A 27,288-nucleotide genomic window follows, 5' to 3' on the forward strand; every position below is an offset into this window, starting at 1 on the left:
TTTTTTTTTTTTTTTTTTTGAGATGGAATCTCGCTCTGTGGCCCAGGCCGGAGTGCAGTGGCGCCATCTGGGCTCACCGCAAGCTCTGCCTCCCGGTTTCACGCCATTCTCCTGCTTCAGCCTCCCAAGTAGCTGGGACTGCAGGCGCCCGCCACCTCGCCCGGCTAGTTTTTGTATTTTTTTTTTTTTAGTAGAGACGGGGTTTCACCGTGTGTGCCAGGATGGTCTCGATCTCCTGACCTCGTGATCCGCCTGTCTTGGCCTCCCAAAGTGCTGGGATTACCGGCGTGAGCCACCGCACCCGGCCGGGGCATTGTAAATTTTATGTAACCTTGCTCTGACCTTTCCAGCCCCATCCTGGGATCTGGAACTCGGAGAGCGCTCCACCACTGAATTATCAAGGCGTTCTCAATCGGCTCAAGCAATTCCCCAGGTGAGAGCAATTCCAGGGGCGCTGGCGGTCCCACGCTGGGAAGGATTCCCACCTGGCCTCTCTCCTTGCGGTCCTAGTGAGTGGTCTAGAAACTGCTGGCCCAAGAGACAGGCTCAGGAACAGGAAGCCATGCGGATACCCAGCATGAAGAACCCAGCAATACCCATCCCAGCTTTTGTTTAATAGGTTGATTTTCCTGTGTGACATGGATTTGTTGGGATTCAATTTTATTGTTGAAAAATACTGCAATGGCTGGGTGTGGTGGCTCGCACCTGTAATCCCAGTACTTTGGGAGGCAGAGGCAGGCAGATCACTTGAGGTCCGGAATTCGAGATCAACCTGGCCAATGTGGTGAAACCCCATCTCTACAAAAAATACAAAAATGAGCCAGGCGTGGTGGCAGGTGCCTGTAATCCCAGCTGAGGCAGGAGAATCTCTTGAACCCAGGAGGCGGAGGATTGCAGTGAGCCGGGTTCACACCGTTGCACTCCAGCCTAGACTACAGAGTGAGACTCCGTCTCAAAAAAAAAAAAAAAAAAAAAAATACTGCATGGGCTGGGTGCAGTGGTTTGCACCTGTAATCCCAGCACTTTGGGAGGCAGAGGCAGGAGGATCGCTTGAGCCCAGAGTTCAATACCAGCCTTGGCAACATAGTGAGACACCATCTCTTAAAAAATAAAAAAAATCTAGCTGAGTGTGGTGGTGCATACCTGTAGTCCCAGCTACTCAGGAGACTGAGGCAGGAGGATCATCTGAGCCCAGGAATTGGAGGCTGCAGTGAGCCATGATTGTACCACTGCACCCTAGCCCGAGCAACAGGGTGGGACGCGGTGGCTCATGCCTGTAATCCCAGCACTTTGGGAGTCCAAGGTGAGCGATCACCTGGGGTCAGGAGTTTGAGACCAGCCTGGCCACCATGGTGAAACACTTTCACCATGAAAAATAAAAAATTAGCTGGGCTTGGTGGTGGGTGCCTATAATCCCAGCTACTCAGGAGGCTGAGGTAGGGGAATCTCTTGAACCCAGGAGGCAGAAGTTGCAGTGAGCCGAGACTGTGCCACTACACTCCAGCCTGGGTAACAAGAGTGAGACTGTCTCAAAAAAAAAAAAAAAAAAAAAAGGAAGAAAAAGAATATACTGCATTAAAATCTTTATTGAACTTCTTGACACTGCCTTAAATTTGGCTTCGGGAGCCAATGCCTTCCAGCTTCATTGAGACCCTCCCTAGGGGTTGAGGGCGGGGCTTACTCTGGGGAAGGGGTCCTGAAGTCACAGGTCTTCCAGCCTCTCCTCCTTCCCCCTCAGGTTTTCTCCTCTTTTTGCTGCGGAGTTGGAGAGCATTTACTACTCGGTGAGCCAGACCCAGGCAGCCCCAACCAAGGAGGGCCCCACTGGGACAAGCCAAGGCAGTGGTTTCACAGCCCTGCCTCCTGAGTGCCCCCAGAGAGGCTCTTTTCAGCCAGGCACTGTGCCTCATGCCTGTAATCCCAGCACTTTGGGAGGCCAAGGCGTGTGGATCACCTGAGGTCAAGAGTTCGAGACCAGCCTGGCCAACATAGTAGAGACCCTGTCTGTACTAAAAATACAAAAATTAGCCAGGCATGGTGGTGGGTGCCTGTAATACTGGCTACTCGGGAAGATGAGGCAGGAGAATCGTTTGAGCCCGGGAGGCAGAGGTTGCAGTGAACTGAGATCACACTGTACTCCAGCCCAGGCGACAGAGCAAGACTCCCTCTCAGAAAAAAAAGGAGGGACCATACATCAGCATAGTATGAAAGTAAAAGAGAAAACAAAGTGAAAACAAAAATGTCTTTAAGGTGGGGACAGGGGTGGAGTAGGGACCAGAGAGGTAGAGCAACTTGCCCAGGGTCACACAGCATTCACACCCGGACCACCTCCTGATGGGATCCCTGTTTTCCCTTTGCAGCTGCACAAGATCCAGCAGGATGTGGCAGAACATCACAAGCAGGTGGGTGACCAGGAGCTCAGGGGTGCGGCTGCCCCTCCGTGAAAGGCATGAGAAAGGACAGAGGTGGGGCCAGGCACAGTGGCTCACGCCTGTAATCCCAGCACTTTGGAAGGCTGAGGAGGGCAGATCACTTGAGGTCAGGAGTTCGAGACCAGCCTGGCCAACATGGTGAAACCCCGTCTCTACTAAAAATACAAAAATTAGCCGGGTGTGGTGGCGGGCGCCTCTAATCCCAGATACTTGGGAGGCTGAGGCAGGAGAATAGCTTGGACCCAGAAGGTGGCGATTGCAGTGAGGCGAGATTGTGGCACTGTACTCCAGCCTGGGTGACAGAGCGAGACTCTGTCTCAAAAAAGAAAAAGGGGGGGATGGTGAAGACAGGGAGGGGACAGGGGCAGGTCATGCAGAGCCTTGTGAGCCGTGGGAAAGACTTGGGCTTTGACCCCAAGGAAGGTGGGAGCCACAGAGGACTGCGGGCAGAGGAGGGACATACCCTGACTTGGAAACTCTCATGATATCAGCGGAGGCCCCGTATCTTGGGGAGCATCTCCAGTCCTGTCTGAGCTTCTTCCAAGAGAGGGTCAGTCCAGCTCCCTCCGCTCCCTGGGCCCCTGCACGACCTAGATGCCGGTCAGTTGCTTTGGATAGAGAGCGCCTGTGATGGGGCAGGCACCCACTGTGTTCCTCTGTGTGTCTGAGTGTTCAATGAGGGGCAATAGAACATGAGAGCGAGGGAAGCTCTGCGTGGGGAGGGGGTGCCCAGGCTCCCACCTGCCAACCCAGGGCACCTAGCCCAAGCTGAAGTACGCCTTCCAGCCCTGCCCGTCCTCCCGCCACCTGGCCTTTTCTCCCAGGCACTGGCAGGATTTTCCGCCTGTGCCAGATGTAACTGGCAGGGGCCCAGGGCCGTGTCTGCAACTTAGCAGGGCCTGGGAGGAGGGGGGCAGCGGAGGGAACAGGGTGAGGGGGGCCAGGAAGCAACCAAAACATGGTTATTCATTCAACAGATATTTATCCGTCACCTCCTTGCCAAATACTATTGTAGAAGCCAGGAAAATAGCAAAGAACAAGGCAGAGCTTCCCACCCTTGGGGCGAGTGGAGCCTGGTAGATGGAGTGTTAGAGGGTGAGGACTGGGCAAGGTGGCGAGTGGAAGAGAGCAGCCCCAAGGGGACTGGGGAGGCCAGGGTGGGTGAAGGGTGCAATTCAGGGTGGTTGGGGAAGGCATGCGAGAAGGTGATATCTGAGCGGATGCTTAAAGAACATCAAAGAGGACGTGTGGCTGTCTGGGGTGGGAGGGATATTTCAGGCAAACGGCACAGCCTGTGCGAAGGCCCTGAGGCAGGACGGCAGCGCCTGTCGTGTTGGTGCTGAAGGCACCGCGAGGGGACCCGAGTGGCTGGAGCAGAGTGAGAGAAGGAGGAGGGGTGGAGGGAGGGGGCAGGGCAGACCACACGGTGCCCTGTGAGCTTCAGGGAGGACTTGGACTTGAACCCCAAGGGAGGGAGGTGGGAACCATGGAGGGCTGCAGACAGGACAGGCCCTGGCTACTGCGGAGAGGACGGAAGGGGAGGGATGAGGGTAGAAGCCCAGGAACCAGTTAGGACAGTCCAGGTGTGGAATGCTGGTTGCTTAGTGATGAGAAATAATTGAATAATTGTGGACGCGTTTTGGGAGGAACCTGACCACAACTGCGGAGCATCGGGATACGCAGGGGATGAGGGCCCCAAAGGAGCCACTTAGGATGGAGCCAGACCCAGAAGGGTCCTTGCCTAGCCCCCACTGCAGGAGGCCCCAGGATCCCTGGCAGCCCAGTCTGGCCTGTGGTCTGGGGCAACCCGCTTCCCCCACCCCCTGCTTCCAGTTCCGGGCTTTGCCAGCCTCCTTGCTGTGCTTTTAAAATCCCCATCAGCGCACAGCCCCCTCCTCCGCCAGCCCGCCTGCCACTCTCCCACGGGAGGACCTGCTAGCAGGCAGAAGGGAGCCACACTTTTCATGCTGAGCGCATTAAAGTGCCGGTAAATTGCGCATTAACGAGGCGGGGTGAATTGCAGAGGGCTCCCCTGGGCTTTGCTGCTGCCGGGCGGGCTCAGCTGGGGAATCCATCACTGGCTGCCCCAGCAGGCAGCAGCCTGGAGCGCCCCGCAGGGCTCCGATGGAGGATCTCCCCTCCCCGCCCCTCCCTCCGCCTTCCTACTAAGGAAACAGGTAGCCTGTTTGTAGAAAAAACTTACGGGATCACTCACCTTGCTTTCTTTTTTTGTTGTTGTTTTGACGGATCATGCTCTGTCTCCCAGGCTGGAGTGCAGTGGCAGGATCTCAGCTCACTGCAACCTCTGCCTCCTGGGTTCTACCCATTCTCCTGCCTCGGCCTCCCTAGTAACTGGGATCACAGACATGTGCCACCACACCTGGCTAACTTTTATATTTTTAGTAGAGACAGGGTTTTTCCATGTTGGCCAGGCTGGTCTTGAACTCCTGACCTCAGGTGATCCGCCCGCCTCAGCCTCTCAAAGTGCTGGAATTACAGGTGTGAGCCATTGCACCTGGCCAGTTTCTTTATACTTTGAACATGGCTACTAGGCATTTCATATGCATGACTATATTAATATATGATTCCAATTGTACTAGATGGCATTGATCTAGATTTTATTGTTTACTGGGAAACTACATTTAAATTTGAGATTGGCAGTGGTCAGATGGCTTGATTATTGTTGTTTGTTTTAAATAAAAAACACTAGACTGGGTGCGGTGGCTCACACCTGTAATCCAAGCACTTTGGGAGGCTGAGGTGGGCAGATCGCCTGAGATCAGGAGTTCGAGACCAGCCTAGTCAACATGGAGAAACAGCGTCTCCACTAAAAATATAAAATTAGCTGGGCATGGTGGCGGGTGCCTATAATCCCAGCTACTTGTGAGGCTGAGGCAGGAGAATTGCTTTAACCCAGGAGGCAGAGGTTACAGTGAGCAGAGATCGCGCCTCTGCACTCCAGCCTGGGCGACAGAGCAAGACTGTCTCAAAAGAAAAAAAATTACTGACCTGTTTCTATCAATTCTCCCCAGCAAGTAACCCTCAGTTTCTTAGTATCTTTCCAAAGTTTAAGCAAATGCTGTTTTGCTGCTTGAAGTTTTTTTTTTTTTTTTTTTTTTTGAGACAAAGTCTTGCTCTGTTGCCCAGACTGGAGTGCAGTGGCACGATCTTGGCTCACTGCAAGCTTTGCCTCCTGGGTTCCCGCCATTCTCCTGCCTCAGCCTCCCGAGTAGCTGGGACTACAGGCGCCCACCACTAAGCCTGGCTAAATTTTTTTTTTGTATTTTTTAGTAGAGAGAGGGTTTCACCATGTTAGCCAGGATGGTCTCGATCTACTGACATCATGATCTGCCTGCCTCAGCCTCCCAAAGTGCTGGGATTACAGGCGTGAGCCACTGTGCCTGGCCTGCTTGAAGCTATTTTAAGCAAGGGGTGGTGGTGGTCAGGTTTTCTTTTTAAAACATCCCAAAAAGGGATTATAGGTGTGGTGGTTCACAAGGCAGGAGAATCATCTGAGGTCAGGAGTTCAAGACCAGCCTAGCCAACATGGTGAAACCCTATCTCTACTTAAAAATACAAAAATCAGCCAGGCGCGGTGGCTCACACCTGTAATCCCAGCACTTTGAGAGGCCGAGGCGGGCGAATCATGAGGTCAGGAGATCGAGACCATCCTGGCTAACATAGTAAAACCCCGTCTCTACTGAAAATACAAAAAAAAATAGCCAGGCATGGTGGCAGGCGCCCGTAGTCCAGCTACTCGAGAGGCTGAGGTAGGAGAATGGCGTGAACCTGGGAGGTGGAGCTTGCAGTGAGCCGACATCACACTATTGCACTCCAGTCTGGGTGACACAGCAAGACTCCATCTCAAAAAGAAAAAAAAAAAAATCAGCCGGTGTGGTGGTACACACCTGTAATCCCAGCTACTTGGGAGTCTGAGGCAGGAGAATTGCTTGAACCTGGGAGGCAGAGGGTGCAGTGAGCTGAGATCACATCACTGTACTCCTGCCTGGGCAACAGAGTGAGACTCAGTCTAAAAAACAAAAAAAAGTCCGGGCATGGTGGCTCAAGCCTGTAACCCCAGCACTTTGGGAGGCCAAGACCATCCTGGCTAACACGGTGAAACCCCATCTCTACTAAAAAAAAATACAAAAAACTAGCAGGGCATGGTGGCGGGCGCCTGTAGTCCCAGCTACTGGGGAGGCTGAGGCAGGAGAATGGCGTAAACCCGGGAGGCGGAGCTTGCAGTGAGCTGAGATCCGGCCACCACACTCCAGCCTGGGCAACAGTGAGACTCCATCTAAAAAAAAAATAAAAAAAATAAAAAGATATATGCCAGGTGCGGTAGGCTGGGTGCGGTGGCTTACACCTGTTATCCCAGCATTTTGGGAGGCAGAGGTGGGAGGATCGCTTGACGCCAGGAATTCAAGACCAGCTTGGGCAATATAATGAGACCCCCATTTCTACAAAAATGTTTAAATTAGCTGAGCATGGTGGTGCACACCTGTAACCCCAGCTACTCAGGAGCTGAGTAGGAGGGATGGGAGGATCACTTGAGCCTGGGAGGTTGAGAGTACAGTGAGCTATCATCGCTCCACTGCACTCCAGCCTGGGTGTCAGAGTGAGATCTTAGCTCCAAAAAAAGTAGATGAAGGCCGGGGGTGGTGGCTTACACCTGTAATCCCAGCACTTAGCGAGACTGAGGTGGGCAGATCACTTGAGGTCAGGAGTTCAAGACCAGCCTGGCCAACATGGTGAAACCTATCTTTACTAAAAATACAAAAATCAGCTGGGTGTGGTGGCGGGCACCTGTAATCCCAGCTACTCAGGAGGCTGAGGCAAGAGACTCACTCGAACCTGGGAGGCGGAGGTTGCAGTGAGCCGAGATCGCGCCACTGCATTCCTGCCTGGGCAACCCAGTGAGACTCGGTCTCAAAAAAAGAAAAAAGTAGATGCTATAACCTCCTTTTACAGGTGGGGATAATCATGCTGTAGGGTTGCAAACCCTTAACTGCAACAACGTTTAACTGTTTTGCTGCCAACCTCCCTCCAGATAGGAAACTTCTTACAGATTGTGGAGAGCTGCAGCCAACTCCAGGGTGTCCAGTCTGAGCAGGTGGGTTTCTGGGTCTTTGAGGAGGGGAGGGGACAGGCTTGAGTGAAGGTACATCCTCAAAGCTGTCACCACCTCGTTCCTGCCGGGCCAGGTCTCCCCTGCTGAACCAGTCAGCCCTGGGATGCCCCGGCAGGCAGAGGACAGGACCCCGCAGGAGTCGAGCTTTGAGGACATCATGGCCACCAGGTCCTCCGACTGGCTCCGGCGGCCTCTGGAGGCGGACGATCAGCCGGAGACCCAGCTGTTCTGGGACAAGGAGCCTTGGTTTTGGCACGACACTCTGACAGAGCAACTTTGGCGGATTTTTGCCGGTGTCCACGATGAGAAGGCAAAGCCCAGAGACAGACGTGAGTGTCCCGGAGGCTGAGAGGGAAGGGGCGGCCGCAGGCTGCATCCCAGGGGCTGTGCAGTGAACCCTGCTGTTCTCTCTCTGTCCCCCTCCTCCTCTCCGTTGTCATAGAGACAGAGCAGGCACCAGGCCTGGTGAGTAAACAACCTCGGCTCTACCCAGAGGCGTGGGCTTCCAGGCAGGCCGTTGGGCTCCCCCAGGTCAAGGCACCTGGGGTTCCTGTGCAATTTGCCTTCCTTCCATCTTGCCCCTCAGGTCGCGGCGGGGGGGGCACTTGGGTGATCCAGGAGGCTATACTGGAGCAGCCTAGGACCCACAGCCCAGGGCTTCCAGGACCCTATACCCTGACTCCTTCTCTGCAACTCTGCCTGGACCCGGAGATGGGACCCCAGGCAGTTGACAAGCCCTGGGCACGCTGCCCAGGAATCCCTGAGGGTTTCTGGTCCTAACAGGCCTGATGAGACTTTTCCATTTCCCAGGGGCAGGAAAGGAAGGCGCTGGGATCCTGTGACCCAGGAGCGGACCCGTGTCCAGGAGATGCCTCCAGTAATCCCAGCGGGCGGGGGCCGACAGACTCCAGGCGGGATGGGATGGGGGGCAGCCTGCGCTTAGGAGCCAATGCAAGCCGCTTAGTCCCTCTTATCTCCCTACTAGCCCCCAGGCCACCTGAGACCTCCTCCAGCCCCGCCAATGGTTCCCAAGACAGGAACACAAGGTGTAGTGTGGTCCAGGTGAGACCCAGGCCCGAGCTGGTAGCCCAGCATGAAGGCGGCCCAGGTGGGGTAGAGGAGGGTACACAGATGTGTGGGGAGCCTGGGGGCAGCTGTGATCTCCCCCACCTACAGGAGCCTCCTGGAAGAGCCTCTCCATTTCTACAGTCCATGTAAGTGTCTGCACTGTTTGCTTTGGGCGGGGTGAGGGTCAGCGGGAATTCCTTCGTGTCTATACCTCTGTTCCCGGCACATAGAGGGGAACAGAGATGTCAGACTTTCTTCCCCCTTTCCCATCACTACTCTGCCATCCTCTCCAACAGCAGCTGCAGAAGCTGGGTAGAAAAGTACAGTGTTAGGCCAGGCACGGTGGCTCATACCTGTAATCCTGACACTTTGGGAGGCCAAGGTGGGCGGATCACAAGGTCAAGAGATCGAGACCATCCTGGCTAACATGGTGAAACCCCGTCTCTACTAAAAATCCAAAAAATTAGCCAGGCGTGGTGGCGGGTGCCTGTAGTCCCAGCTACTTGGAAGCCTGAGGCAGAAGACTGGTATGAACCTGGGAGGCGGAGCTTGCAGTGAGCTGAGATCGCCCCCACTGCACTCCAGCCTGGGTGACAGAGCGAGACTCCATCTAAAAAAAAAGTTCATTGTTGGGTTCACAGGATTGTTGCCCCCATACTGGGCTCAAGACATTTGGGGAAGACATTTTCATGGAAGGGGGTGGGGAGTAGCTGTGTTAGAACTGGATGCAGATTGTTGCAACCTTGTGGAGTGACGCTGGGAGAACCCAGATAAGGCAAAGAAAGCTTTTCTGGGGAAGGGGCATAATAGCTAGGACCCTAAAGGATGAATAGGAGTTCTCCTGGGGCAAAGCAGTCTAGGAAGAAAGTAGAAGTATATGGAGGGCTGTGGCAAAGGGACAGTACTTGAAGGAATGTGAGCAGGACATATAGGGAGTCTGAGGGTAAAACAAGACCTTGAGAGGGGGATCAAAATCTGAAAAAGAAGCCCCTCTAGGCCTTGATGTGTGGCTCCCACTGGGCAAAGGGGGCTCACAGGCAGGTCAGTTACCCCGAGGCCTCCCTTCCCAAGATCCTGGGACCCTGAGGACTTTGAAGATACATGGAAGAGGCCAGATGCCTTGCCCGGGCAGTCTAAGAGACTTGCCATCCCGTGCAAACTGGAGAAGATGCGGATTTTGGCACACGGGGAGCTCGTGGTCGCCACAGCCATCAGCAGCTTCACGCGGCACGTGTTCACCTGTGGCAGAAGAGGCGTCAAGGTGTGGAGCCTGACTGGCCAGGTGGCTGAGGACAGGTTCCCGGAGAGCCACCTGCCTGTACAGGTGAGGGCGGGCTTGGTTTCCTGGGGTGCAGGGCTTCTGGGAACAGGGGGTTTGAGGTTTGAGACTGGGAGAGCCCAGATGGTGGAGAGAGGGCTTCCAGGGAAAGGGGGCATAATAGCTAGGAACCTAAAGGATGAATAGGAGTTCGCTCTCATGAGGCAAAGCAGTCCAGGCAGAATGCCACAGGGGGCGACAGCTCACAGTGACTCTGCCCATCCCAGACTCCTGGGGCCTTCCTGCGTACCTGCCTGCTGTCCTCAAACAGCAGGAGCCTGCTCACAGGTGGTTACAACCTGGCCAGCGTGAGCGTGTGGGACCTGGCGGCGCCCTCCCTGCACGTGAAGGAGCAGTTACCCTGTGCAGGTCTCAACTGCCAGGCCCTAGACGCCAACCTGGATGCCAACCTGGCCTTTGCCAGCTTCACCAACGGCGTGATCAGGATCTGGGACCTGCGGGATCACAGTGTGGTCAGGTGCGTTTCGGGGGTGGGCAGGGACAGCATCCTGTTTCCAGCCTCCTGTGGCCACCTCTGCCCACCTTCCTGCCACCACCTCTGCCCGCCTTCCTGCTGCCACCTGAACCTGGGACATAGCACTCTCCCAGCCAAAAGCCCTTGCCCCCTTGAACTTGCATTTGAGAAAGTTGGAGGTGCGGACTTGGCTCTTGGCTGGACTGCATTCCTTGCATCCGAGGGCATTTTACTTTTTGTCTGTCTCAGTTTTCCCACTTGGACACAGGATGTGACAGCCCCAAACTCAAAGGCTTGTTAGAAGGGCAAATTTGTTGTAAAAATATAAAACAGCAGGCTAGGCGTGGTGCCTCAAAAATGTAAATCCAGCACTTTCGGAGGTCAAGACGGGAGAAATGCTTGAGCCCAGGAGTTCGAGATTAACCTGGGTAACATAATGAGACCCCATCTCTATTTAAAAATATGTATATATAAATTAGCCGGGCACAGTACCTCACACCTGTACTCCCAGCACTTTGGGGGAGGCCAAGGTGGGCAGATCACGAGGTCAGGAGATCAAGACTGTCCTAGCTAACATGGTGAAACCCCGTCTCTACTAAAACTACAAAAAAATTAGCCAGGCATGGTGGCAGGCGTCTGTAATCCCAGCTACTCGGGATGCTAAGGCAGGAGAATTGCTTGAACCTGGGAGGCGGAGCTTGCAGTGAGCTGAGATCTGTGCCACTGTACTCCAGCCTGGGCGACAGAGTAAGACTCTGTCTCAAAAAAAAAAAAAAAAAAACATGTCTATAATATATATATTATATATAACAGGCTGGGCACAGTGGCTCATGTCTGTAATACCAGCATTTTGGGAGGCCGAGGTGGGTTGATCACTTGAGGCCAGGAGTTCAAGACCAGCCTGGCCAACGTGGCAAAACCCCGTATCTATTAAAAATATGAAAATTAGCCAGCATGGTGGCACATGCCTGTAATCCCAGCTACTCTGGAGGCTGAGGCAGGAGAATCGCTTGAACCCGAGAGGTGGAGTTGGCAGTGAGCCAAGATGGTGCCATTGTACTCCAGCCTGGGTCACAGAGTGAGACTCTGACTCAAAATATATATAGGCTGGGCATGGTAGCTCATGCCTGTAATCCCAGCACTTTGGGAGACTGAGGTGGGTGGATCACCTGAGGTCAGGAGTTCAAGACCAGCCTGGCCTCAAACATGGTGAAACCTCGTTTCTACTAAAGATGCAAAAATTAGCCAGGTGTGGTGGCACACACCTGTAATCCCAGCCACTTGGGAGGCTGAGACACTAAAATCGCTTGAATCCAGTAGGCAGAGGTTGCAGTTAGCTGAGATCGTGCTGCTGCACTCCAGCCTGGGCAACAAAATGAGACTCCATCTAAAAAATACATGTAAAATATGTATATAATATATAAAATATCAGCATGTTTGCAGGAAGCAATGGCTGACGTAAAATACAGCACAGCACCCGTCCACCACTATTCCCCTTCCCTGCTTGAAGGGATTCCTGTAGACCTGCCTCAGAGCTTGGGTGGACTCAGGGTAGAAGAGGCAAGTGGGGGAGGCCTGGGTGAGACCAAGGGGAGGCCCAGGTGGATGGAGAAGGGAGACTGAGGGCTGTGAGGGGCCAGCACTAGTTCCTGTGTCCATTTTCTGCCAACTTTGATACATGCTCTGTGAAGGCAGAGATTTGTGGGGGGTGGCACTGTCCTTTTCATGCCCAAATGTAGTGACTGGTGTTTCTGGGGGCCCAAACCTCAGAATCTTGGCCTGATTGCCTCCCGCTGTCCCTTCTGGCCAGGGACCTCACAGGTTACCCTGATGGAGTCAAGAGTATGGTGGTCAAGGGCTACAACATCTGGACTGGGGGGCTGGATGCCTGTCTGCGGTGCTGGGACCAGAGGACCATCATGAACCCTCTGGAGTACCAATTCGAGTCTCAGGTGCGGAGGCTGGGATGGGGTCTGCTTGGCCAGGCATCCTCTGGTCCTCACATGAAAAAATGAGGTCGAGGCCGGGCGCGGTGGCTCACGTATGTAATCCTAGCGCTTTGGGAGGCCGAGGCGGGTGGATCTCCTGAGGTCAGGAGTTTGAGACCAGCCTGGCCAATGTAATGAAACCCCATCTCTATTAAAAATACAAAACTGAGGGCTGGACGTGGAGGCTCATGCCTGTAATCCCAGCCCTTTGGGAGGCCGAGGCAGGCAGATCATTTGAGGTCAGAAGTTCAAGACCAGCCTGACCAACATGGTGAAACCCCGTCTCTACTAAAAAATATAGAATAATTAGCCGGGCATGGTGGTGCATGCTTGTAATCCCAGCTTCCCGGGAGGCTGATGCAGGAGAATTGTTTGAACCCCAGGAGGCGGAGGTTGCAGTGAGCCGAGATCATACCATTGTAGTCCAGCCTGGCAACACAGTGAGACTCCATCTCAAACACTCATGCTATATTGGGTGCAAAGTAGGGAAGACGCTCCATTTTACAGACCGACAAACTGAGGCACAGATATGAAGTTGCTTGTCCCAGGGCTGCACAGCTAGGAAGGGGTCAGTCGCTCGGCCTCCAGGGTAGGTCCCCAGGCTCCTGCCTGCTTCCTGGGCCAGGCTGGGACCTAACCAGGTTCCTCCCTCCCCACTGCCCTTTACCCAGATAATGAGCCTGTCCCACAGCCCCCAGGAGGACTGGCTGCTGCTGGGCATGGCCAATGGCCAGCAGTGGCTGCAGAGCACCAGCGGGAGCCAGCGGCACATGGTGGGGCAGAAAGACGGCGTCATCCTGAGCACCAAGTTCTCCCCCTTTGGTAAGCGGCTGGCGGAAGGTGGGGGGACTCCCCTGCAGCCCCCAGCCTCCCACAAGACCCCACCCAATCCTCTAGGATACCTCAAAACCCATCTGTAGCAGAAACAAGTTTTGGGGATGCTGTTGCAGGGGGATGAGGGAGGGAAGGGGGTGGGTGCCTGTGCCCTCCCCACCCCATGGCCCTCCCCCCCGACTCCCTACACCCTGGCGTGGTTCCTTCACCCCAATCCCCGCCCCCCCTGCCCGGCGTGGCCTCCCATCCCCGCCCGGCGGTGTCCTCCCCCACCTTCAGCTGCTAGTGTCCCCATGAGCCGACACCCTCATTTCTCCCAGGCCAGTGGTGGGCAAGTGTTGGGATGGACGACTTCCTTGGTGTCTACAGCATGCCAACAGGGACAAAGGTGTTCCAGGTACCGTGATGGACTTGGGGAAGGACCTGGGGGTGGCCCCAAAGGGACCATGTTTACAGCCTGGGCAACATAGCAAGACACTGTCTCTACAAAAAGTTTAAAAATTAGCCAGGTGTGGTGGCTCATGGCTTTAATCCCAGCATTTTGGGAGGCTGATACGGGAAGATCCCTTAAGCTTAGGAGTTCGAGACCAGCCTGGCCAACAGAGTGAGACCCCATCTCTATAAAAAATAATTAGCTGAGCTGGGTGCGGTGGCTCACGCCTGTAATCCCAGCACTTTGGGAGGCCGAGGCGGGTGGATCATGAGGTCAGGAGATCAAGACCATCCTGGCTAACATGGTGAATCCCCGTCTCTACTAAAAATACAAAAAATTAGCCTGGCATGGTGGCCGGCACCTGTAGTCCCAGCTACTTGGGAGGCTGAGGCAGGAGAATGGCTTGAGCCCAGGAGACGGCGCTTGCAGTGAGCAGAGATTACGCCACTGCACTCCAGCCTGGGCAACAGAGCGAGACTCCGTCTCAAAAAATAAAATGATAATTAGCTGAGTGTGGTGGTGTGCACCTGTGGTCCCAGCTACTTGGGAGGCTGAGGCAGGAAGATTGCTTGAGTCCAGGAGGTCAAGGCTGCAGTGAGCTGAGATGGCACCACTGCACTCCCGCCTGGACAATAGAGCAGGACTTTGTCTTCGAAGAGATCATGGTTCATGCTTGAGCTAACGGGTAGAGACCAGGGGTGTGTGAGCTACCCCAGTTCACTGCCCACTGCCCCCCTCCAGGTGCCCGAGACATCCCCAATCACGTGCTGTGACGTCTCTTCCAACAACCGCCTCATTGTCACAGGCTCCGGGGAGCACGCCTCCGTGTACCAGATCACCTACTGAGGGGCCTCGCTGCTGTCGTCCAACTCTGGCTCCTCTTTGCATCCCCGCCTTCTTTTTTTTCCCCCAACCAGGGGGGGTCATGGTGGAGGGAAGTGGGAAGGATCTTCTATGGCATCGCACGATCCAGTCTGTGGTGTACAGACTGACCGCCGTCACGTGTAATAAAGCACTCGGGAAAGGCAGAGAGTGGATGTGTCCTGTCCTCCGAAGGGAAAGGGGCCTTCCTATCCCGTCCCTGCTCAACTTTTGGAAATCTGGAAGGACTTCGTCCAGCCTGGTGGCTCTAAGCCTTTTTTTTTTTTTTTTTTTGAGGCAGGGTCTCACTCTGTCATGCAGTCTGGAGTGTGGTGGTGCCATCATGACTCACTGCAGTCTTTCCAACTCCTGGGCTCAAGCCATCCCCCTGCCTTAGCCTCTTGAGTAGCTGAGACTACAGATGTGCACCACCATGCCCGGCTAATTTTTTTGTAGATGCCGGATGTGGTGGCTCACGCCTGTAATCCCAGCACTTTGGGAGGCTGAGGCAGGCAGATCATGAGGTCAAGAGGTCGAGACCATCCTGGCCAACATGGTGAAACCCCGTCTCTACTACAAATACAAAAATTAGCTGGGCATGGTGGCAGGTGTCTGTAGTCCCAGCTACTTGGGAGGCTGAGGCAGAAGAATCGCTTGAACTTGGGAGGCGGAGGTTGCAGTGAGCTGAGATTGTGCCACTGCACTCCAGCCTGGTGATAGGAACTTTTTTTTTAAGACAGAGTCTTGCTCTAAGAGTCTCACAGGAAATCTGGCTACACTCTGAATAGCTGTCTGCTCTGCCCTTTTTACCCCCTACCCCTTGTACTTAGGTTGAATCTTGGGATAATTTTTTTTTTTTTTTAATAGGGTCTTGGGACTGGGTACAATGACTCATGCCTGTAATCCCAGCACTTTGGGAGGCTGAGGTGAACAGATCACCTGGGGTCAGGTGTTTGAGACCAGCCTGGCCAATATGGTAAACCCCATCTCTACTAAAAATACAGAAATTAGCCAGGCGTGGTGGTGTGTGCCTGTAATCCCAGCTATTCAGGAGGCTGAGACAGGAGAATCACTTGAGCCCAGGAGGCAGAGGTTGCAGTGAACTGAGATCGCACTACTGTACTCCAGCCTGGGCGACAGCAAGATCCTGTCTCAAAAAAGATAATGTGTTGGCCAGGTAGAGTAGCTCATGCCTGTAAAACCAGTACTTTGGGAGGCCAACGTGGGCAAATCACTTGAGCCCAGGAGTTTGAGACCAGCCTGGGCAGCATAGTGAGAATCCACCTCTAAAATAAGCTAACCAGGCATGGTGGTGGTACATGACTATAGTCCCGGGTACTTGGGAGGCTGAGGAGGAAGGATTGCTTGAGCCCAGGAGGTTGAAGTGAGCTGTGATTGTACCACAGCACTCCAGGCTGGGCATCAGAGCAAGACCCTGCCTTAAAATTCCAGGCTGGGCGCAGTGGCTCCTGCCTGTAATCTAGGCACTTTGGGAGGTTGAGGTGGGTAGATCACCTGAGGTTAGGAGTTTGAGACCAGCCTGGCCAACGTGGTGAAACCCTGTCTCTACTAAAAATGCAAAAATTAGCTGCACGTGGTGGTATTTCTTTCATCCCGGCTACTCAGAAGGCTGAGGCAGGAGAATTGTTTGAGCCCAGGAGGCGGAGGTTGCAGTGAGCTGAGATGGTACCATTGTACTCCAGCCTGGGCGACAGAGTGGGACTGTCTCAAAATTTCTACCTGGAGGCCTGAGTGACTGCCTGGAGTAGAGCCCTGTATACCGTGTGGGCATGAGCAAGAAATAAATGTGTTAACCCAGAGACTAGGGGGCTACTTGTTACACAGTAGTATCTAAACCATCCTCCCAAGGCAACTCCTGTGTCTCGGAGTGACTTTCACACACCGGGCAGACACTTCTGGAATATCCTGCAGAATTTTTTTCTTCTCACTCTGTCGCCCAGGCTGGAGTGCAGTGGCACGATCTCGGCTCACTGCAAGCTCCACCTCCCGGGTTCACGCCATTCTCCTGCCTCAGCCTCCCGAGTAGCTGGGACTACAGGCGCCCACCAAATTTTTTTTTTTTTTTTTTTTTTTTTTTTGAGAAGGAGTCTCACTCTGTCACCCAGGCTGGAGTGCAGTGGCCAGATCTCAGCTCACTGCAAACTCCGCCTCCCGGGTTTACGCCATTCTCCTGCCTCAGCCTCCCGAGTAGCTGGGACTACAGGCGCCCGCCACCTCGCCCGGCTAGTTTTTTGTATTTTTTTTAGTAGAGACGGGGTTTCACCGTGTTAGCCAGGATGATCTTGATCTCCTGACCTCGTGATCCGCCCGCCTCGGCCTCCCAAAGTGCTGGGATTATGTGAGCCACCGCGTCTGCCCCAGAATGAATTCTCGTTATGTATGATTCCCAGGACATGGTCACCTCCCAGTAACCGTGCCCAAGAGAAGCAATGATCACCGGTTCCCCAGCCCGAGAGAGAAATGCGGATGTGATAACTACATTTTATTTCTACCAAGGTCCTCTGCCCATCGGCCCCCACATGCAGCAGGGGAAGGTGTGAAGCTGTTGGCCAGAGAGCAGTGGGATGAATGGTTCCTAGGCAGGGCTATGAGGCGGCTGCTGCTTCCCCTAGGAGTCTGGACTTCGGGTTCAGGAAAGGGGGCATCATGTCTCAGTAGACCACCTCATACACGGTGGCCTTCTTGTCCCCCGAGCCTGTCACGATGTATTTGTTATTCCTGGAGATGTCACAACTCAGGACTGAGGACGACTCCTTGGACTGCCAAGGGAAGGGGGAGAGAAAAGGGCATGGTGAGGCATCGTCCCCACAGATGGGTGTGTGGGCAAGGCTGGGGCGGAGTCGGGAATAGGAGGCCAGGACTCGCCTACACTGTGTGACGCGTTTCCTTTTTTTTGAGATGCAGCTTTGCTCTTGTCACCCAGGCTAAAGCAAAGTAGCGTGATCTCGACTCACTGCAGCCTCTGCGCCTCCTGGGTTCAAGACATTCTCCTGCCTCAGCCTCCCGAGTAGCTGGGATTATAGGTGCCTGCCACCATGCCTGGCCAGTTTTTGTATTTTTACTAGAGAGGGTTTCCCCATATTGTCCAGGCTGGTCTCGAACTCCTGACCTCAGGTGATCCACTGCCTCGGCCTCCCAAAGTGCTGGGATGACAGGTGTGAGCCACTACGCCTGGCTGAGTGACCTGTTTTCTAGAGACAGGTGATTTGGAGCTAAGTCTGATGGGCAGAGCAGGGCCTCCATTCCCTCAATACCAAGAGAGATGGAACTGAAGTGCTGCCCTTTCTGAGATGCTCAGAGTGGGTGTGAACCAGGCATGATGTCACACAGCACAGCAGAGGGCCAAGGCAATGGCCCAGACCAGGGATCGGCAAACTTCACAAAGGGCCTGGTAAATATTTTAGGCTTTGTCTAAAGTCTAAATAAGTCTATGTCACATATTCTGGGATTTTTTCTTACAACCCTTAAAAAACTGGGCCGGGCACAGTGGCTCACGCCCGTCATCTCAGCACGTCAGGAGTTCCAGACCAGCCTGGCTAACATGGGGAATTCCCGTCTCTGCTAAAAATACAAAACTTAGCCAGGCGTGGGGGTGGGCACATGTAATGCCAGCTACTTGGGAAGCTGAGGGAGGAGAATTGCTTGAATCCAGGAGGTGGAGGCTGCAGTGAGCTGAGATCGTGCCACCGCACTCCAGGCTGGGCAACAGAGCAGGACTCCATGTCAAAAAACAACGCCAGGCATGGTGGCTCACGCCTGTAATCCCAGCACTTTGGGAGGCCGAGGTGGGCGGATCATGAGGTCAGGAGATCAAGACCATCCTGGCTAACACAGTGAAACCCCATCTCTACTAAAAATACAAAAAATTAGCTGGACGTGAGGGCGGGCACCTGTAGTCCCAGCTACTCGGGAGGCTGAGACAGGAGAATCACTTGAACCTGGGAGGCCGAGGTTGCAGTGAGCCGAGATCGTGCCACTGCACTCCAGCCTGGGTGACAGAGCAAGACTGTCTCAAAAAAAAATAAAACTTTACCAACCAGGATGGGCATCATTAAAAAGACAGCCAATAATAAGTGTTGGTGAGGATGCAGAGAATTTTAAAACCTTGATCCTTGCTGATGGGGATATAAAATTTGAAAAACAGCTCAGCGCAGTGGCTCACGCCTGTAATCCCAACACTTTGAGAGGCCAAGGCATGCAGATCACCTGAGGTCAGAAGTTTGAGACCAGCCTAGACAACGTGGTGAAACCTCATCTCTACTAAAAATACAAAAATCAGCCAGGCATGGTGGTGCGTGTCTGTAATCCCAGCTACTCAGGAGGCTGAGGCAGGAGAATGGCTTGAACCCAGGAGGCGGAGGGTGCAGTGAGCCGAGATCGTGCCACTGCACTCCAGCCTGGGAGATAGAGCAAGACTCTGTCCCAAAAAAAAAAAAAAAACAGCAAATTTTATTTTTATTTATTTGAGGCAGAGTCTCGCTTTATCGCCCAGGGTGGAGTGCAGTGGCACGATCTCGGCTCACTGCAAGCTGGGCCTCCCAGGTTCACACCATTCTCCTGCCTCAGCCTCCTGAGTAGCTGGGACTACATGCGCCCGCCACCACGCCCGGCTAATTCTTTTGTATTTTTTTTAGTAGAGACGGAGTTACACCGTGTTCACCAGGATGGTCTCGATCTCCTGACCTCGTGATCCACCCACCTTGGCCTCCCAAAGTGCTGGGATTACAGGCGTGAGCCACCGTGCCCAGCCACCAAATTTTAAATTTTATGTTATGTGCATCTTACTGCAACTATATTTTAGGAAAACCAACAGGCTACAGGCAGATGAGGTGAGGTCCTCCGGCTGAAATTCCAACCTCTGCTTCAGTACCTGGGCGGTGGGGAGGCTTGCAGGACCCTGAGGAGGGGTTAGGGTGGCAAGGGGGGATGGGGGACGGGGACAGGGGCAATCTCTCTGACCATGGCATACCTGGGCCCATGGCCCTGCCAGGGTGGGGACTCCAGACCATTGAGTACCTGGAAAATGCTGGCCCCGTACGGTGTCCTCCAGGCGTTGAGTAGGTTGTCCTTCCCAGTGCTCACAAACCACCGTCCTTGGGGAAGGAGAGCAGCGGGGTTCAAGGCAGGGTACTGAAGAGACGCCAGGGCTGCAGGGGGAGGTGGGGCAGGCTGGGTCTGGCCTCTCCCGTTTCCTTTTTTTTTTTTTTTTCCCGGAAAGGGTCTTGCTCTGTCACCCAGGCTGGAGTGCCTTGGTACAAACATAGCTCATTGCAGCCTTAACTGCCTGGGCTCAAGCGTGCCTCCCACCCAGCCTCCTAAGCAGCTGGGACCACAGGTGTGCAACACCATGCCCAGCTAACATTTTTAGTTTTTGCCAGGCACGGTGGCTCGCACCTATAATCCTAGCACTTTGGGAGGCCAAGGCAGCTGGGTCACTTGAGGTCAGGAGTTTGAGATCAGCCTGGCCAATGTGGTGAAAGCACTTCTCTACGAAAAATACAAAAATCAGCTGGACATGGTGGCAGGCATCGCATCTGTAACTCCAGCTACTCGGGAGGCTGAGAGTTGAGAACTGCTCGAACCTGGGACGGGGAGGTTGCAGTGAGCCAAGATCATGCCACTGCACTCCAGCCTGGGCAACAGAGTGAGACTCCATCTCAAAAAAAAAAAAAAATTATTTGTAGAGTTGGGATCTCACTATGCTCCCCAGGCTAGTCTCAAACTCCTGGCCTCAAGCGATCCTCCCACCTTGGTCTCCCAAAATGCTGGGATTACAGGTGTGAGCCACCGTGCCCAACCCAAGTTTTTTTTTTTTTTTTTTTTTTTTTGGTATAAGGTATCTCATGTACTATTTAGGATATACTTACACTAACAAATGATTTTTTTAAGAGATAGGGTCTCACTGCATTGCACAGGCTAGAGGGCAGTGGTGCAATCATAGCTCCCTACAGCCTCAAAGTCCTAGGCTCAAGCAATCCTCCTGCCTCAGCCTCCCTAGTAGTTGGGACTACAGGTGCAAGCCACCATACCCAGCTGTTTTATTTTTTTGTAGAGAAAGTCTTGCTATGTTGCCCAGGCTGGTCTTGAACTACTGGTCTTGTAGTTCCCAAGTAGCTGAAACTACATGCATCAGCTACTGTGCCTGGCTTAAATTTCTTTTTTTCTTTTTGAGATAGAGTCTTGCTCATTCAGGCTAGAATGCAGTGGCATGATCTTGGCTCACTGCGACCTCCACCTCCCAGATTCAAGCGATTCTCCTGCCTCAGCCTCCCAAGTAGCTGGGATTACAGGCACCCACCACCACACCTGGCTAATTTTTGCACTTTTAATAGAGTCAGGGTTTCACCATGTTGGCCAGGCTGGTCTCGAACTCCTGACCTCAGGTGATCTGCCTGCGTTGGCCTCCCAGAGTGTTGGGATGACAGGCGTGAGCTACTGCACCCAGCCTTAAATTTGAATCTCGGATAAGTCATCAATAATTTTTACGACAGGTATCTCCCACATATTTCATTATTTGGTTTTTAGTATAAGTATATCCCACACACCATTTGGGATATAGTTGTACTAACAATTTGCTTTTGAATATATAAAACTTAGTAGAGAAATAACATTTTAGTATATAAATAACATTATTTGTTATTTATCTAAAATTCGGATTGAATAGGCACCCTGGGTTTTGTTGCGGTTTTGGGGGTGTGCCCCCCCCGCCCCAGAAGACACACCACAGGAGGCAAACTTCAGGGACAGCACGCAGCTCTCGTGGAGGTGCAGCTGGTATTTCTCCGGCTTGCGGACGTGCAGGATCTCCACATTGCTACTCTCCATTCCGACCGCCAGCCAGTCCTGGTTAGGGCAGTGGCCCAGGGAGAAAATCTGGGGATAAAGAGGGAAGAGAAGGGGTCACGAGCCCCGCTTTGTTTTGTGTCTCCTGGGTTCACTCCGTCGCCCAGGCTGGAGTGCAGCAGTGCAGTCATGGCTCACTGCAGCCTCGACCTCCAGGGTTCAAGTGATCCTCCTGCCTCAGTCTCCCGAGTAGCTGGGATTACAGGCGTGCACCATCACGCTGGATAATTTTTTTTTTTTGAGACAGAGTCTCATTGTGTCATTCAGGCTGCAGTGCAATGTTGCAATCTCAGCTCACTGCAGCCTCTGCCTCCCAAGTTCAAGGGATTCTCCTGCCTCAGCCTCCCAAGTAGCTGGGATTACAGGTGCCTACTGGCACGCCCAGGTAATTTTTGTATTTTTAGTAAAGACGGAGTTTCACTGTGTTGGCCAGGCTGGTCTCAAACTGCTAACCTCAAGTGATCTGCCTGCCTTGGCCTCCCAAAGTGCTGGGATTACAGGTGTGAGCCACTATGTCCAGCCTACGAGTCCCTTTGGATATTGGGGGGTGCCCAGCACCATCAGGGTTGGGGGTGGAGTCCAACATTCTCCTTCTTCAGCCCTCCCAAAGAAAGGCAGCTGGCCCAGGACTGGGAACACAGCAGACAACTGCATGTCGAATCATTAATATTAATCAGAATTACACAGAACCCTAGGGCTGCACATCGATTATCTGCTCTGAGCGCACAACAGCACAGGGAGGAGGGAGAGAGGAGGGAGAAGAGACAGAGAAGGGAACAGCCAGGCAAGGACAATCACTCCCGTTAAGCAGATGGTGGAAGCTGAGGCGGTGTCCCCTCAAGGTCACACAGCAAGGCTATGAAAGACCAGGCCTTGGCCGGGCTCTGTGGCTCATGCCAGTAATCCCAACACTTTAGGAGGCCAAGGCAGGCGGATCATCTGAGGTCAGCAGTTCGTGACCAGCCTGGCCAACAGGGCAAAACCCCATGTCTACTAAAAATGCAAAAATTAGCCAGGTGTGGTGGCAGGCACCTGTAATCCCAGCTACTTGGGAGGCTGAGAAAGGAGAATCGCTTGAACCTGGGAGGTGGAGGTTGCAGTGAGCAGAGATTGCACCACTGCACTCCAGCCTGGGCGACAGAGCAAGACTCAGTCTCAAAAAAAAAAACAAAAACAAGACAGACAAGCCAGGCCTGGGAGACAGGACTTCTCTTAGCTTGGAATGTTCCCTACTTTTTTTTTTGAGACAGGGTCTCGCTCTGTTGCCCAGGCTGCAGTGCAGTGGTGCAATCATGACCCACAGCAGCCTCGACCTCCTCCTAGGCTCAAGTGATCCTCCCGCCTCAGCCTCACAAGTAGCTGTGATCACAGGTGTGTGCCATCATGCCTTATTTATTTTGAGACGGAGTCTCGCACTTTCACCCAGGCTGGAGTGCAGTGGCGCGATCTTGGCTCATTGCAAGCTCCGCCTCCTGGGTTCACGTCATTCTCCTGCCTGAGCCTTCTGAGTAGCTGGGACTACGGGTGTCCACCACCACACCCGGGTAGTTTTTTGTATTTTTAGTAGAGACAGGGTTTCACCATGTTAGCCAGGATGGTCTTGATCCCCTGACCTCGTGATCCGCCCACCTTGGCCTTCCAAAGTGCTGGGATTACAGGCGTGAGCCACAGCGCCCGGCCCACCATGCCTTATTTTTAATTTTTTTTGTAGGGACAAGGTCTTGCTATGTTGCCAAGGCTGATCTCAATCTCCTAGGCTCAAGCGATCCTCCTGCCTCAGCCTCCCGAACTGCTGGGATTACAGGTGTCGGCCACTGAGCCTGGCCTGGAATGTTCCCCATTTGCAATGCTGCTTTTCGTTGTTTATTATTATTATTATCATCAGAGTTTCACTCTTCTTGCCCAGGCTTGAGTGCAATGGCACGATCTCGGCTCACTGCAAACTCTGCCTCCCAGGTTCAAGCAATTCTCCAGCCTCAGCCTCCCAAGTAGCTGGGATTACAGGCATGCACCACCACACCCAGCTAATTTTGTATTTTTAGTAGAGATGAGGTTTCTCCACGTTGGTCAGGCTGGTCTTGAACTCCCGACCTCAAGCGATCCACCCACCACAGCCTCCCAAAGTGCTGCGATTACAGGCGTCAGTCACTGAGCCTGGCCTGGAATGTTCCCCATTTGCAATAGTGCTTTTCGTTTGATTTTAAAAAGGATTCAGGGTCCTCCTCCTCCTGTAGCCCACTCCATTTTAGGCACAAACAGGAATTAGTTTCTGTTCCACCCTAAACCTCTTGGAGTCTCACTAACAAGACGCCTGTGGAAATAACCACACATTTACAGAAGAGAAGACTGGAGGGTTTCAAATGTCATTTCCTGGCCATACAGAAGCATTCCTGAGTAGAGACGCATTGAGGGGTACCCAGTGAGCTAGGAGATAGTCACCATGGGATCCCTAGAAATGTTCTTAGCCCACCTAAGCTTTGGCGATATGGGATGGAGAACTATGTCCACCTGCACTCCTGATTTCCCTATCCAACAATTCGTCAAACGAAAGAACAATGGGTTGGACATAATGAGCCTGGGAGGCAGGGCGCGGTGGCTCACACCTGTAATTCCCACACTGGGAAGCTAAGGCAGGTGGATCATTTGAGGCCAGGAGTCCAAGACCAGCCTGGACAACACAGTGAAACCCTGTCTCTACCAACAAATACAAAAATTAGGCGGGCATGGTGGTGCATGCCTGTAGTCCCAGCTACTCAGGTGGCTGAGGCATGAGAATCATTTGAACCTGGGAGGCAGAGGTTGCAGTGAGCTAAGATCACGCCATTGCATCCCTATCTCAAAAAAAAAAAAAAAAAAAAAAAAAAAGGAGTTTGGGAGTTAGGAGTTAGCTCCTTTTAGGTTCCAAGGAGGCGCAAATGAGATGGGTCTTGAGGGATGAATAGGAGTTTGCTAATTACAGAAAGAAGAGAAAGGCATTTCAACCACAGGGAACAAATGGGCAGAGGTCTCAGAGCTGTCCCAGAGTGTGCTGTGCATGAGACCAGCCCATGGAAACCCTGAATGACAGCAAGGAGCTCACAGCCTGCCCCCAAAGCAGGTGAGAGGCAGGATCTAGGGTCACGGTGCCTTGAAGATTCGCTTTGTTCAGCCCTGAGGAGCCCCCAGTTCTGTCCAGCCCCTTCACCACGTCCTTCAGCTTAGGCTCCACCTCAGTGGGGATCTCTCCATGCCCAGCTCCTCCTCCATCAACCTCCAGTCTGTCCTCCTGGCCAGTAGCTGCCCCTTGGTGAGTCCTCGGTGGGGAAGTGTGTGTCCCACGCTCTAGGCGCGGTCCAGAGATTAAAGGCTGGGAGAACCCAGCTACACGAGGAAAGACACACATAAGGGTATGGCCGGACACAAGCAGGTGGGGAAGATGATCTGGCGGTCTCAGTAGCCCCACAGCTTCATATGAATCATCAGCGCCCTTGTGTTCCCCTACATCCTTAGAGAGTTAAAGGGGAAGCTTGTGGATGTGTCTGGAGGACAAGAAAGATGGGCACCACAGCAGATGTGAGTCCTGTCCTGCCTGTGGAAGTGGGCACCTCACAAGGAAAGGAAGGGACGCTGGATTCCTAGAGCTTCCATCCCCCTCCCGCCAGACCCGAACAGCACCTGGGAGCTGAAGTCGTGCTGCTGCAGCTGGCGGCCCTCCCGCAGGTCCCAGCAGCGCACTGTGTTGTCCAGGCCCCCTGTCCAGAGCCGAGTGCCGTAATCGGAAACATCAATGCAGCTGGCGCCGTCCGTGTGGCCCTGGAACTGCCTGGAGGGAGAAGGCCCAGGCGTCCATCTCGGAATTCGAGCTGCCCCAGCGTCCTCCCAGGTCACTCCTCCACCCTCCCTGCACCAAGAGGGGCCGGGGGCTTGCCCAAGGTCCTAGCACACCTGCCACCCACCTGACCATAGTCTGGTTCTGCAGGTCCCACACCACAATGTTGCCATCGCTGCAGCAGGAGAAGCAAACCTTGGCGTCGGGGCTGACGGCCAGGGCGTAGCAGGCTGGGGCCGAGGAGGTCAGCTCGGCCTTGATACGGGGGGTGGGCGCCGCCAGGTCCCAAATGGACAAGGTGCTGGCCTCACCGCCCACTATCAGACTCCGGCCATCCGGCAGCAACTTGCAGGAACGAATGTAGTTGTCTCGGTTCTGGGGTCGGGGAGAGAAGCAGGGGCTGGGGGTTGGTCCCAGGTGAGGCCTCTAGGAGCCTAGCTCAATGTGGGGGTCTCTGGAGCCTAAGGTAGCCTCATCCTGATTAGCCTGCAAGCCCTACCCTGACTGGCCAGCAAAACCCACCCCTTTGGCCCACAAACCCTGTTCCATTTGACAAGCTCCGCCCTTCACCTGTAAACCCCACCCATGGTTGGCCTGCAAGCCCTACCCTGATTGCTGGTGAGCCACGCCCCTTTGACTCGCAAATGCTGCCCCATCTGACTATAAGCTCCATCCTTTACCTGTAAACCCCACCCATACTTGGCCTGCAAACCGATTGTCTTGCAAGCCTAATTCTGATTGGCCAATGGGCCCCCACGTGACAAGCTCCGCCCACGCCCAGCCCGCAAACACCAGCCCATTTGAACAAAAGCTCCACCCCTCACCTGTGAGTCCCGCCCACTGTCCCACCCCACCCTCACCAGGCAGTCGAGCTGGGCCACGGGCGTCTTGGCTCCAGGTTGGCCCACGTCCCACACCTTCACACAGCCCTTGCCGCCCGTGTACACGTGCTGCGTGGAGCCGCTGATGGTGACTGCGCAGACCACCTCGCCGTGTGCCAGCGTGTGCAGCTGCCGAGCGTGCCGCGGGATGCCCGCGCCCACCAGTGCATCCGAGGGGAAGGGCACGGGCTGCATCTGTCCGTCCGCAGACACGTGGAAGGAGTAGGCCCTGGAGAGAAAGCCAGGACATGACCCAGCGCTGGGCACCACGCCCCCGCACCCGGGAGGGCAGGGAGACGCCTTTGTCCTGCCTGGCATCCTCTGATGCGTTAGTATTTATTTATTTATTTATTTATTTATTTAATTTATTTATTTATTTATTTTTGAGACGGAGTCCCGGTCTGTCGCCCAGGCTGGAGTGCAGTGGCGCATCTCAGCTCACTGCAAGCTCCGCCTCCCGGGTTCACGCCATTCTCTTGCCTCAGCCTCCCGAGTAGCTGGGACTACAGGCGCCCGCCACCACGCCTGGCTAATTTTGTTTGTATTTTTAGTAGAGACGGGGTTTCACCATGTTAACCAGGATGGTCTCGATCTCCTGACCTCGTGATCTGCCTGCCTCGGCCTCCCAAAGTGCTGGGATTACAGGTGTGAGCCACCACACCCGGCCCTTTGTTTTCTTTTTTGAGAGGGAGTCTCACCCTGTCGCCAGGGCTGGAGTGCAATGGCCGGATCTCAGCTCACTGCAACCTCTGCCTCCCGGGTTCAAGCGATTCTCCTGCCTCGGCCTCTCGAGTAGCTGGGATTACAGGCATGCGCCACCATGCCCGGCTAAGTTTTTTGTATTTTTAGTAGAGACAGGGTTTCATCATGTTGGCCAGGCTGGTTTTGAACTCCTAACCTCAAGTGATCCACCCACCTCGGCCTCCCAAAGTGCTAGGATTACAGGTGTGAGCCACCAGGCCCAGCCTGATGCGTTTTTCGGTTTTTTGAGACAGAGTCCCGCTCTGTCGCCCAGGCTGGAGTGAAGTGGCGCGATNTTTCACCATGTTAACCAGGATGGTCTCGATCTCCTGACCTCGTGATCTGCCTGCCTCGGCCTCCCAAAGTGCTGGGATTACAGGTGTGAGCCACCACACCCGGCCCTTTGTTTTCTTTTTTGAGAGGGAGTCTCACCCTGTCGCCAGGGCTGGAGTGC

The 27,288-nt window shown here is 53.9% G+C and overlaps 2 protein-coding genes across 10 annotated transcripts in view; one reads left to right on the top strand and one right to left on the bottom strand.

The window, feature by feature from the left end:
• Positions 1 to 14,707, top strand: part of TLE6 (TLE family member 6, subcortical maternal complex member) — an 18,065-nt gene extending 3,358 nt beyond the window's left edge. The window contains exons 3-17 of one of the 4 annotated variants that reach the window (XM_017847978.1): positions 351 to 433; positions 1,739 to 1,784; positions 2,361 to 2,402; positions 7,483 to 7,545; positions 7,637 to 7,892; positions 8,006 to 8,028; positions 8,374 to 8,440; positions 8,549 to 8,625; positions 8,740 to 8,777; positions 9,703 to 9,955; positions 10,177 to 10,427; positions 12,235 to 12,376; positions 13,084 to 13,234; positions 13,567 to 13,643; positions 14,421 to 14,707. In XM_017847978.1, the coding sequence (XP_017703467.1) occupies positions 351 to 433; positions 1,739 to 1,784; positions 2,361 to 2,402; positions 7,483 to 7,545; positions 7,637 to 7,892; positions 8,006 to 8,028; positions 8,374 to 8,440; positions 8,549 to 8,625; positions 8,740 to 8,777; positions 9,703 to 9,955; positions 10,177 to 10,427; positions 12,235 to 12,376; positions 13,084 to 13,234; positions 13,567 to 13,643; positions 14,421 to 14,525 (1,674 nt within the window). In that variant the 3' untranslated portion in view covers positions 14,526 to 14,707. Of the gene's footprint in view, positions 1 to 350; positions 434 to 1,738; positions 1,785 to 2,360; positions 2,403 to 4,107; positions 4,420 to 7,482; positions 7,546 to 7,636; positions 7,893 to 8,005; positions 8,029 to 8,373; positions 8,626 to 8,739; positions 8,778 to 9,702; positions 9,956 to 10,176; positions 10,428 to 12,234; positions 12,377 to 13,083; positions 13,235 to 13,566; positions 13,644 to 14,420 lie in introns of those variants that run through there. The other 3 variants (XM_017847976.1, XM_017847977.1, XM_017847979.1) reach the window with 3 other exon arrangements.
• Positions 14,708 to 17,022: 2,315 nt separating this feature from the next.
• Positions 17,023 to 27,288, bottom strand: part of TLE2 (TLE family member 2, transcriptional corepressor) — a 36,424-nt gene continuing 26,158 nt past the window's right edge. For 3 of the 6 annotated variants that reach the window (XM_017847990.1, XM_017847991.1, XM_017847988.1), the window contains exons 15-20: positions 26,073 to 26,322; positions 25,340 to 25,587; positions 25,059 to 25,206; positions 21,284 to 21,434; positions 19,578 to 19,708; positions 17,029 to 17,320 (exon numbers count right to left, since the gene is read on the bottom strand). In XM_017847990.1, the coding sequence (XP_017703479.1) occupies positions 17,213 to 17,320; positions 19,578 to 19,708; positions 21,284 to 21,434; positions 25,059 to 25,206; positions 25,340 to 25,587; positions 26,073 to 26,322 (1,036 nt within the window). In that variant the 3' untranslated portion in view covers positions 17,029 to 17,212. Of the gene's footprint in view, positions 17,321 to 19,577; positions 19,709 to 21,229; positions 21,435 to 25,058; positions 25,207 to 25,339; positions 25,588 to 26,072; positions 26,323 to 27,288 lie in introns of all 6 variants that reach the window. The other 3 variants (XM_017847993.1, XM_017847992.1, XM_017847989.1) reach the window with 2 other exon arrangements.

Source organism: Rhinopithecus bieti, unplaced genomic scaffold (genome assembly GCF_001698545.2).
Source record: "Rhinopithecus bieti isolate Rb0 unplaced genomic scaffold, ASM169854v2 scaffold_30687, whole genome shotgun sequence".
Lineage (NCBI taxonomy): Eukaryota > Metazoa > Chordata > Mammalia > Primates > Cercopithecidae > Rhinopithecus > Rhinopithecus bieti.